The sequence below is a fragment of the Bubalus kerabau genome, chromosome 1, assembly GCF_029407905.1.
Source record: "Bubalus kerabau isolate K-KA32 ecotype Philippines breed swamp buffalo chromosome 1, PCC_UOA_SB_1v2, whole genome shotgun sequence".
Lineage (NCBI taxonomy): Eukaryota > Metazoa > Chordata > Mammalia > Artiodactyla > Bovidae > Bubalus > Bubalus kerabau.
In genome coordinates, this window is record NC_073624.1 from 183,573,380 (window position 1) to 183,585,617 (window position 12,238).

General features: G+C 55.9%; 1 protein-coding gene across 3 annotated transcripts in view; it reads left to right on the plus strand.

Moving 5' to 3' along the window:
• The window catches only part of PDE4A (phosphodiesterase 4A), a 45,311-nt gene continuing 33,073 nt past the window's right edge, over positions 1-12,238 (plus strand). For all 3 annotated transcript variants that reach the window (XM_055544525.1, XM_055544543.1, XM_055544563.1), the window contains exons 1-2: positions 1-136; positions 786-985. In XM_055544525.1, coding sequence (XP_055400500.1) covers positions 89-136; positions 786-985 — 248 coding nt within the window. In that variant the 5' untranslated portion in view covers positions 1-88. The remainder of the gene's footprint in view (positions 137-785; positions 986-12,238) is intronic.

Here is a 12,238-nt window from a genome sequence, read left to right on the forward strand (position 1 = left end):
GCTGATGGTAGACGCCTTTGGCCTGGTCCTGTAGGAGGCACTAGCCGGGGCATGACATGAAGCACCCGAGGCATGCTAGTTTGGCGAAATGAAGAGGAGTCGCAGTGTCCTGTCGGTGGCTGGAACCGGGGACGAGGTGCGAGAGGCGGGGCGGGGCTGGGGACGAGGTTTGGGTTGGGTTGGGGGTCGGGAGCCCCCTAGTGACCACGGCTGCACACTAAGCCTGGCCCCACTTCCTCGAGGTATCAAGTCTTGTCCCCTCGTGCCTCAGTTTACTCCCTTGACTTCATTATTCTGCTGCTGCCCGGATTAAGAGGCTCTTAGCCAGGGTTAGAAGGCAAGGCCTTCCAGGGGTTTTCCCAATAGGGAGAGGATTGTAGGGTGGGTGCGGAGAGTTGCTGGGGGTGAAGGTCTTTAGGGTCTCAGATGTAAGGAAGGGAGGAGGCCACATACATTTAGGAGGCTTCGTAGACGTGGAGGGTGGCTATGTGTTAGAAAGGTTTCGTGGTGAGGACGGACTACAGGCATGAGGGCCCAGAAGCCCCAGGACGGAGACATCAAAAGGGAACCCCACAAAAATTATGACTGAGAAAGGGCACCTTTCAAATGTAAGAGCTGGGAACGCCCCCTCTGTGTGAGAGGGATGCTAAGATGGGAGTGGGGCACAGAAACCTTAATCCCCATAGGCGCCTCTCTCAGATGGCCAGGGAGGCCCGTTACTGCGGGGAGGAGCTCAGAGCTGCCTGACCAGGCTGTACCCCTATCCCGCCCTTGTCTCACCTCAGAGGCCTCGAGAGACCCCCGAGCCGGGTCGAGCCAACATGCTGGGGGCTGACCTCCGACGCCCTCGCCGACGCCTCTCCACGGGTCCAGGCCTAGGCTGGGCTGAGCCTGAGCCCTTGGACCCTGGGGTCCCTCTGCCTCCTCGGCCCACCACTCTGCCGCTGCTGATCCCTCCGCGAATTTCCATCACCAAAGCTGACAGGTAGGCGGGAGGTGGACCAGGCTGGGAGGTGGGATGGAGGAACAGGGCCAGCTGGGCTAATTCCAGCCACCAGCCCTTTCCTTTGCTCCAGGCTCCTGGCTTCCTGAGTTTTGCAAAACCAGCTGAAAGTTCTCCTGGAGCTTGGTGGATCAGGTTGTGACATCCCACCGCCCCCAAGTGGCACCTCTTGCAGGCTTTAGAGGAACCCCTTTTTCCATTTTGCAGCTGCCTCTGCCAGCAAGGGGCAGGGTTTCAGAAAGGGTTTGGACCCTCCAGTCCGCAAGAATGCTCCCATAAGCAGAAAGCTGGGACAGGTTAGGGAGTTGTACACGTCCCACCAATCCGTGTGCACCTCTATTTCCCTTTCTAAGAGGATGTCGTTTCTTCAAGGCGTTAAAAGGGGATGGAGGGACACTGGAGGCGGTCTGGACTGGCATTTTTCTTTCTTCTGAGCCTAGCTTCACACTGAACTTCCTTGCTCTTTCTCATCTGGGGTCCTCAGAGGGTACTTCAACCCTCCTCTTGGCCCAAGGATGAATTTGAAAGCCAGACGACTGAGCTAGTCCTGGCTGCTGGCGGGCCCTGTCCCCACTGCCCTCCTTGGGCCACTGTTCTCTGCAGCCTCAATCTCCCCACCCACCCCTTTGTCTACTCAGAGGGCTCCAGGGTCTCTGCTTGGATCATGCTACAATGATTCATTTCCAGATGAGGGAAGAAGTGACTGTCATTCTCCTCTCCAAATGGCTTAACGAACCGCCCCCCCCACCCCAACTCCAAATCCCTCTAGCCTCCTTCAGGCCACAGATCCAGTGACCTGCTCTGGCCCACTGCCTTGGGCCTTCCTTTTTCTGCCACCCCCGCTGTGACCTGACCCCCCTCCCATACACCATTTACCCCACTCTGAGCTTTGGCCAATCCAACAACACCCCTGACCCCAAGAATTTGGTCCAACCCAAGACCCTCAAGTGATCTGGGGAGGAATCACAGCCCTTGTGAATTCCCTAGAAGCCTTTTTTGGGTATGCACTTGTGGGGAGGGTCCCCGAGAGAAGTGGGGGACACAGTTCTGGCCTCTGGGACATTCAGCGGCTGCTAATGGCAGGTCGGTTCTAGCTCCGCGTTCGCCCACGCCCGGAGCCCCCTCTGGCAGGGAGAAAAGCGGCTGTGGGGGTTGGAGCTTTCTCTCTCTCTCTCTCTCTCTTTTTAATAAGAACAGTGCGGAGGGAGGGCGGTGGCAGACGGCACGGCCTGCCCGGGGGAGCCCTTGAGGGGGGCGCACGGGGGCGGGGGCTGGTTTTGTGGACTGGCTTCCGAGCTCCTTAATCCGAGCGCGCATCGGCCGGGGCACGGGCGGGGGATGGGGCACAAGGGTGTGTACATGGCTCTCTGCCCCGCAGCCTCCTTCACCAGGGCTCGGTCCCGGGCCGGGGCGGGGGGAAGGGAGGGCTCTCGGATCCCGCTAGCTCTTTGCTCGCTCGCGCTCGGCGCGGCGCTGGGGGAGGCGGGAGCGTGAGTCACGGCGACTCCCGATTTAGGAGCCGGAAGGGGGGCTCTGCCGGCGGGGGCAGCGGGGAGGAGGCGCGGCTGTTTACTCGCCTGAAAAGGGCACGGGAGTGTGTCCCGCGGCTGCCCGGGACCTGCCTCAGTTTACCTCCTGCAGAAGCGCTTTAGAAGAGGCAGCGACGCACAGAGCGGTGGGCGGGCAGTCGGGGTATCAGCCACCGGGTATCCTTCCGGAGCCACACAGAAACCAAAGGGAAACACCTCAAAGCGGCCCCAGGTCGACCACACACACACACACCAACACACGTTGACTCTCTCAGACACCAAACAACAGAGGCAGAGTCGAGTGCAAAACTCCGCAAGCGCGGACCGACCACAGTACACACCCAATCGCGTGGGAACACAGGCACAGCTCCCAGGCCACCAGAACAGACCCTGTAGAGGCGCACACCCTCCAAACAGGCAGCACACGTGCACACACTTCCTTCAGACACAGACACGCAGATACACGCACAGCGAAATCCAGATAAACAGGCAGATCGCAGCAGCCAACCACGTGCGCGCACACACTTCGAGCAGACAACGAAAACACAGACAAACCCTCGGAAGAGGCCACGTGCGTGCACATCCCGCCCCGGGCACACACCATCGCCATCCCCCGACCCACCAACAGGAGACTCCCCGAACACCGTCGCAGCCCGCTGCAGGGACCGCAGCCGAGTTACCGGGACCACTCCTCACCAGCTCCCCCTGGCCAGGGGTAGCGGCGAGGACAAGTCCGCACTGGGCTCCGCCCCCACCATGATGGACAGACTGACTGACACACCGGCAACCAGTCGGGTGTCTCCTTCATGATCGGATTAACCGTTTAACTCCTTGGTACCCGTGTGCACCGCGACTAAGGCAGGGAGCTCTGGAGAGAGCCGAGTTCCGGCTCCCCCTCCCCGCGGGGAGCGGGGCTCTGCGTGGGCGGGAAGGGCCCCCTCCTTGGGTGGCTGCCCCCCACTGGCCCGGACGGAGGAGGAGGGGGGCGGTGCTGACAGCCGCGGCGGGCGGGGGGCGGGGAGAGGCGGGACGGGGCGGGGGAGCCTGGGCTGGCTCCGAGCGGGACGCTGAACGCCGAGAGCGCTGCCGAGCATCGAACGGAGAGCCAAGGCGCCGACAGGGAACCTCCGCGCCCGGCCCGGGGGCGATCGGCCCGCAGCGCCCCCGGGTCTCTCCCCGGGACGCCATGGCCCCACCGAGGCCAGGCGCACCTGCGGGACCCCGGGCGCATCAGCTCGCCCGCAGCTGAACAGGGTTCAGCTGTTTTGGAGAGGCCAGGGCCCCCTAGGGTGCAGGTGGGGGCCAGGGCCATGGAGCCCCCGGCCGTCCCCTCGGAGAGGAGCCTGTCTTTGTCTCTGCCTGGGCCCCGGGAGGGCCAGGCCACCCTGAAGCCGCCCCCCCAGCACCTGTGGCGGCAGCCGCGGACCCCCATCCGTATCCAGCAGCGCGGCTACTCGGACAGCGCGGAGCGCGCGGAGCCCGAACGGCCGCCACATCGGCCCATAGAGCGCGCCGACGCCGTGGACACCGGCGACCGGCCCGGCCTGCGCACATCCCGCATGTCCTGGCCCTCGTCCTTTCACGGCAGCGGCAGCGGCAGCGCGGGCGGAGGCAGCTGCAGGCGGTAAGACTCCGAGCTGCGGACGCGCGCGGAGCGGATAGGCGCGCAGAGAGGACGCAACTCTCTCCACTGACCGCAGGGGGCGCTGTGCTGCGGGTGGGGTCAGTGTGACTGACGGGGACCGAAGGGGAGTTCTGCGGGGGCGTCGAGGACCTGGGCCCCCCTGATCGTGCACCGCAAGCGAGGCGTCCAACTGAAGCTGATCCTGGGGTCAACTTAGGAGGCGCCATGCTGCGTGTGTTGTTAACGGGGATCTTAGTTGAAGGCTGCAACTTTAGGTGTCTACGGTGACAGAGCAAGACAACGGCTAGGCTGGGAACCACTTGACCGGGCTTTCCTGGGGGTGCTGTTTTAAGGGCTAGATTCACTGTGTTTGGGGAACTCTGTAGCGGGGTAGGGGGGATGCCTGCTAGGACCACAATGCTTCCTGCAGACTGGCGAGCTCTCAGAGTCCTTCTAAAGCCTGCAAGAACCTATTGGGAGCGGGATTCCTGGACTTGCACTGCAGCTGAGGTCAGTCATCTAAAGGGGGCCTCTGAGGGAGCCCTATCTTGGGGGCTGTGCGCTATGTGGGAGTCCCCTCTTAGGGCAGGAATGTTAAGGCTCAGTAGCTGCCTAGAGGGAAGGAGCAGTGTTCAGGGGGCGCATAGTCCCAACATAGGGTGAGGGAGTCCCTGCCTCCTCTGATGACAGTGATGAGGTGTGTTGGGTACCCTCTCATTGACCTGAGTTGGTCATCCAGCTGTTGGGAATGGCCAGCTGTGGCTGCATGCTCTGCCTGGGTTTCTGGGGTCCTGTGACTATCACAACATAACTGTGCATGTTTCCAGGATATTGTAGTTCGTGACATCCTGACTACGTGCTCCCAGGACAGTGATTGTTGTCTATGTGACTTGTGTGCTTCAGGGACATGGTGATGGAGGACCCTATGACTGTGTGTTCTTCGGGTCTGTGCTTATATGACTATGTGCTTCTGGTACAGTGAGTGTGACGGTGACTTCATGTAGCCCTGGGGCACAGTGACTTTGCAGGGTGACTGTGTGTGCTCCTGGGATGCTGTGATTATGACAGCATGGCTGTGCCTGTTACTGGAACACTGTCATTGTGACAGCATGGCTGTGTGTGCTCACAGGACATTGCGATTGTGTCACTGACTGTGCGTGCCCATAAGACATGGCGAGTGTCACAGAGTGACTGTCTGCTCCTGGGACAGTGATTATGACAAGGTGATGGTGTGTCTCTGGAGCAGTGATGGTGACAGACTCAGGACAGACTCCTGGGACGTCATTAAGACAGATGTGGGGCAGTGATTGTGACAGAGTGTCTCTGGGATGCAGTGATGGTTGCCCTGTGATGTGTATACTCCTGGGGGCCATGTGATTGTGTCAACACGACTGTTCGTGCCTGGGACACTGTGATTGAGACACTGCTCTAGGATGCTTGTGTGCCCTGTGCCTGGGTGTTGGTGCTCTGACTTTTGGGGTGTGCTTCTGACTGCCTGGCGTGCTGAGCTCTAATTACCTAATGTTCCTATGATGCTCTGGTGTCTGACCTTGTGCCCTGGTGACATGTGTGACTCATGGCTTTGACTGCGTGCTTTGTCTGACTCCCATGGGAGTTTGGAACATCACTGGGACAGTCAGATGCAGGCCTCTCCCAGAGTTCCTGAGGGAGGCCCCTCTAGGCTGGGACCCTCCTATTCTGGCCTTCTCTGGGGACCTCCAGCTGGCACCACAGCCTCTAGATCACCCACCCACCTCCATTCAGGACACACCCCAGCCTCAGCATCCCTGACCCCATCCCCATGGATCCAGTACTCACAGCCTGCTATTTCCCAGAGGGAATTGAAGGAAAACAAAGCTGGAATCAACAGGAAATGCCAAAGACCAGGGGCAACTTGCCAAACTGGCTCAGGTCACTGTCCTGAGACACCCACAAGGGGGTGGGGTGCAATAGGAACAGAGCGTTATTCCCTTTTTAGGCCCCAGAGATTCCTCCTACCCTGGCCTCTGGGGTGCTGACTCTCTTGGGACAATGACTGAGTGATAATAACCATCATTATCTTAGTGGCGTCCAACTCATAATGGCTTGCTCTTGGGCTCCATGCCGGGAACTTTTCCACACTTCATCTCCAGTGATCCATGAGGTATTCCTGTTGGACACATGGGAAGCAGAGGCCCAGAGGGACAAAGCCTGTTCTTCTTCTTACCCAGGTTCACACAACCAGGAAATGGCAGAGCTGAAATTCATTCCAACACAGGTCCACTCTGATTCCTGTGCACCCTGGGCCAAGTGTCTTGGCCTCTCTGAGCCCCAGTTTCCCCATCTGTACAGCGAGGCTGCTCCTGGAACTGCCTTGTGGGGGTCATTTGAAAAAAATGCATTTATTTATTTTTGGCTGCTTCGAGTCTCAGTTGCACTGCAAGGACTTCTGTCTCGTTGCGGCTCTTGGGCTTAGTTGCCCATACAGCATGTGGGATCCCAGTTCCCTGACCAGGGATCAAACCTGTGTCACCTGCATTGGAAGGTGGATTCTTAACCTCTGGACCACCTGGGGTCACTTTTAAAAAATAATTAATTAATTAATTTGGCTGTACTGAATCTTAGTTGCAGGATTTGGAATCTAGTTCCCTGACCAGGGATTAAATCCAGCCCCCCTGCGTTGAAAGTGCAGAGTCTTAGCCACTGGCCCACCAGGAAGGTCCCCTGTAGGGCTCATTTTGAAAATTCTGTGAGACTGGGGATGTGTGTAAAGGACTTAACACAGCAAGTGCTTGGTAGACAGTCACTCAGGGACCGGGATTTGGGAGAGGAGCTGGGACCTAGGTAGACCCTGCTCCTCTAGTGTGTGTTAGTTGCCCAGTCATGACAGCTCTTTGGGACCCCATGGACTAGCCGACCAGGATCTTCTGTCCATGGAATTCTCCAGGCAAGAATACTGGAGTTGGTTGCCATTCCCTTCTCCAGGGGATCTTCCCGACCTAGGGATCAAAACTGGATCTTCTGCCTTGCAGGCAGATTCTTTACCATCTGAGCTACCAGGGAAGCTTGCCCCTCTAGTATGGGAGGGAAAAACAGGAACCTCAACCACATCCCGGCAGGAGGTCAGGTTTCTGTTCCGCTGTGGGCCTGTGCAGCCTCCGGCGACTGGAGGGAGGGCACTGGTGCCAGCGTCCTCCCCCACCCCCAGGCAGAAGGAAGAAGGGGAAACAGAGGCGGCCAGTGGGAACTGCACTCGTTTGAAATGGGCATTCAGCCAGCTCAGTTCCCCAGAAATGGTGCACACAGGCGGGATTCCAGTACTACCCACGTTAGAGTTCATGCAACCACTGAAAAAGGGATCCAGAGAGCCCTTTAGACTTGAATCACAGGAACCTCCAAAGAGAGGGCACTCCATCCTCCATCTGAGATGGCATGCGCAACCCCCCTCCAGACCTGGGAATGTAAGAGCCTGCGCTCCCAGCGCCCTGTGGGGCTGAGTCATGGCACCACCACGATCTGTCAAGAAGCAGATGGAGCGGGAGGAAGAGGACTCTGGTGGTGAGGTGGGGGAACTTGTCGGAATTAGGTGCGAGGCCAGCGTAGAGACCCCTTTTGGGTACCTCCAGACGCTCCCCGCCGAGAGGAGCGCTGCCTGGTCCCAGGAGGGGTTGGACGAAGCCGGATTGGGGTCTCTCTCTGGCCAATGGTTTCCACTGGGGGCTTCGCCTCCCCCAGTCACTGGCGCCCCCACATCCCTGCGTGTGTTTTGAGAGCAGGTTTCTCCTCGCGCCCCGCCCTCCGCGCGCCCTCTGCTGGGTGAGAAGGGAGGCACAGGCTGAGTATGAGCTCCGAGTCCGAACCTGCCCCCGGGACTCTAGTCCCCCAGAGTCGAGCAAAGTCGCCGCCGCCGCCGCCGCCGCCACTGCTGCGGAGCCCCCAGATTATTATTGCATGTTTATTGAGCGCCCGGGAGAGCGGGCGCCAGGCCGGCTGACCGCAGGCTCGCGAGTGAGGTCCTCGCCCACCAGAGGTTGGGACCAGGCTACCACCTCCATCCTCCACCACGGGCCGAGCGTGGTGGAGACAGCCGCCTGGCGGATGCGGAGGAATTTGGCGGCGAAGTTGAGGACGCAGAGTTCCCGGCTCGCCCCCGCGCGCCCTGGCCCAAGCCGATGTCCGTGCGACGGCCTCCTAACACCAACCTGCATTTTAACTCCCCGCATCTTTGGCTTTTCACTACCAAGATAATCACGATGGTGTGATCACTGACCTAGAGCCAGACATCCTGGAATGTGAAGTCAAGTGGGCCTTAGAAAGCATCACTACGAACAAAGCTAGTGGAGGTGATGGAATTCCAGTGGAGCTATTTCAAATCCTGAAAGATGATGCTGTGAAAGTGCTGCACTCAATATGCCAGCAAATTTGGAAAACTCAGCAGTGGCGACAGGACTGGAAAGGGTCAGTTTTTATTCCAATCCCAAAGAAAGGCAATGCCAAAGAATGCTCAAACTACCGCACAATTGCACTCATCTCATATGCTAGTAAAGTAATGCTCAAAATTCTCCAAGCCAGGCTTCAGCAATACATGAACGGTGAACTTCCAGATGTTCAAGCTGGTTTTAGAAAAGGCAGAGGAACCAGAGATCAAATTTCCAACATCCGCTGGATCATCGAAAAAGCAAGAAAGTTCCAGAAAAACATCTATTTCTGCTTTATTGACTATGCCAAAGCCTTTGACTGTGTGGATCACAATAAACTGTGGACAATTCTGAGAGAGATGGGAATACCAGACCACCTGACCTGCCTCTTGAGAAACCTCTATGCAGGTCAGGAAGCAACAGTTCAAACTGGACATGGAACAACAGACTGGTTCCAAATAGGAAAAGGAGTACGTCAAGCCTGTATATTGTCAGCCTGCTTATTTAACTTCTATGCAGAGTACATCATGAGAAACGCTGGGCTGGAAGAAGCACAAGCTGGAATCAAGATTGCCGGGAGAAATATCAATAACCTCAGATATGCAGATGACACCACCCTTATGGCAGAAAGTGAAGAGGAACTCAAAAGCCTCTTGATGAAAGTGAAAGAGGAGAGTGAAAAAGTTGGCTTAAAGCTCAACATTCGGAAAACGAAGATCATGGCATCCGGTCCCATCACTTCATGGGAAATAGATGGGGAAACAGTGGAAACAGTGTCAGACTTTATTCTTGGGGGAGGCTCCAAAATCACTGCAGATGGTAACTGCAGCCATGAAATTAAAAGATGCTTACTCCTTGGAAGAAAAGTTATGACCAACCTAGATAGCATATTAAAAAGCAGAGACATTACTTTGCCAACAAAGGTCCATCTAGTCAAGGCTATGGTTTTCCAGTGGTCATGTGTGGATGTGAGAGTTGGACTGTGAAGAAAGCTGAGCGCCGAAGAATTGATGCTTTTGAACTGTGGTGTTGGAGAAGACTCTTGAGAGTCCCTTGGACTGCAAGGAGATCCAACCAGTCCATTCTGAAGGAGATCAGCCCTGGGATTTCTTTGGAAGGACTGATACTAAAGCTGAAACTCCAGTACTTTGGCCATCTCATGTGAAGAGTTGACTCATTGGAAAAGACTCTGATGCTGGGAGGGATTGGGGGCAGGAGGAGAAGGGGATGACAGAGGATGAGATGGCTGGATGGCATCACTGACTTGATGGACGTGAGTCTCAGTGAACTCCGGGAGTTGGTGATGGACAGGGAGGCCTGGCATGCTGCGATTCATGGGGTTGCAAAGAGTAACTAAACTGAACCGAACTGATCTTTGGCTTTGCATTCCTGCCAAGGAAACCGAGAGATAAGTGATTTGCCCAAGGTCACGGGCAAGGCAGAGCTGAGGTTAAAAACCAAGTCTCCGAGACTCCAGACCAGTAGGTGAGATTCAGACTATAGCCCTAACCGCTGACTCGCTGTGTGACCTTGGACCAGCATCACGGCTCTCTGTGCCTCAGTTTCCTGTTCCGTAAACAGGGGCTGAAAAAGATCTGCCCTGGGTAGATCTGAGTAGGGCTGTGGTAAGGCTGAGCTGGCTGACAGTGGGGCCGTGCAGTTTGGAGCTGGTGTTTTGAGAACTTGCACTTCCTCAAAACGCACTTCCTCAGTAGAGAGAAAGGGGGCATCCCCCAAACCTCAAACCCTGGCTGCCAGGGTGCCCCCTTGCTGACCAGCAAGCTCCTCTGAATTGGAAGAAACTAGGGCCTTGGGGAACTGCAGATTTCAGGGTGAGGAGAGAGTTTGGGAGGGGGTACATCAGAGCCTGCTGTTTTCTTACTCCTAAGAGCCCAAATCCAGCCTTTGCCCTTGGCTCACTGTGTGACCTCAGTAAAGGATTTCCCTTGTCTGAGCCTCAGTTTCCTCATCTGCAACAGGGCCATTCATTTCACAAACACTGATTGAGCATCTTCAGGCTGTGGTGAAGAATGCAATGGACCCAGTCCAGCCATCCTGGAGTTCTCAGACTAGTCAGTGAGGAGGAAATTGCACGGAAAGGCATTCAGTAATTTCAGATGGTGACCATGGGACAGGAAGAGAAGAGGGACCCTGAAATCAGGGAAGGTCTCTTTCAGGAAGTGACTTTTGAGCAGAGACCTAAATGAAGTGAGAGAAGATGCTATGAGGGTAACAAGCAGAGGGAACAGCAAAGGTTCTGAGGTAGGAACCTGTTTTACATGCTGGAGGAAAAGCATGGAGGGCAGGTGTGACTGGCACAGAGCGAGCAAGGGGTGCTGGAAGGAAATGAGGTGGGAGGTGATGGAGCAGCTCATGTAGGGCCTTGTAGGTCAGGGTCAGTGTTGGCTTTAGACCAACCCTTTATTTTATTTATTTTGAATATTATTAATTTCTTTGGCTGTGCTGGGTCTTAGTTGCAACATGTGGGATCTAGTTCCCTGACCAGGGATTGAAGCCAGGACCCCTGCATTGGGAGCACAGACTTTTAGCCACTAGACCACCCGGGAAGTCCCTAGACCTCAGTTTATATCTGACTTCCTAGGAAGGATCAAAGATCAAAGGGCTGGAAGGAAACTGAACCATGAAGGCCCTGTTGGGCAGAATTCCAGTCTCCGAATCAGACAACTCAGCACATAATTGAGGGAATTCCCTGGTGGTCCAGCAATTAGGATTTGGTGCATTCACTGCTAGGGACCAGGGTTCGATCCCTGGTGGGAGAACTAAGATCCTGTGTGGTGTGGTCAAAAAAAAAAAAAATCATAATCAAGCTGTGCTCCTTCCAGGCTGAGTGACTCCTGCCAAGTCACTTCCCTTTCTGGGGCTTGAGTTTCCCCATCTCTCTCTCTCTCTCTTTTTTTAAACACTTATTTTTATTTGGTTTCACCAGGTCTTAGCTGAGGCACACAGGATCTTTAGTTGCAGCGTGGGGGATCTAGTTCCCTGACCAGGAATCAAAGCGGATCCCCCTGCATTGGCAGTGCCGAGTCTTAGCCACTGGATCACCAGGGAATTGGTGGGATTGACTTCCCCATCTCTGAAATGGGCCTAGTGTGAACCCTATGTTCTCAAAGAATGGTTTGAAGAATCAGCAAAACAATTCAGGGAACCCTGAGGGCAGGTAAGTATGAAGGCCCTTCCTTTTTGTTTGTACCTGGACTGAAGGGTCCTGGTGGCCAGGGCATGGGTCTCAGTGGGTTTAGAGCAACAGTTCCAAACCAGGGGCGATCTGCAGTGGCTGGGGACATTTTAGTCGTCGTGACTGGGTGTGGGGGCTGCTACGGGCATCTAGTGGGGAGGCGCTAGACTGTCTGCTGCTACTGTCTCATAGGACTGCCCTCCAGGACAAAGAATCATAGGTGCTAAATGTCAATAGTGTCAAGATAGGGAAACCCTGCATTCTCCAAAAGGTGACATCACCTCCAGGGGGTGAAATTTGGTTCTTGGAGCGGATGTGTGAAGAAAAGCGTTATGTATAAAGCCTGGATATGCACCCAGTATATAAGTAGATATACAGCATATCTATGCCATTAACATTATTACATGGAGGACGCAACTATGGTGGGGAGGGGAGCATCTAAAAAGACACTCAGGAGGACTTCCCTGGGAGCAACCCACTCCAGTATTC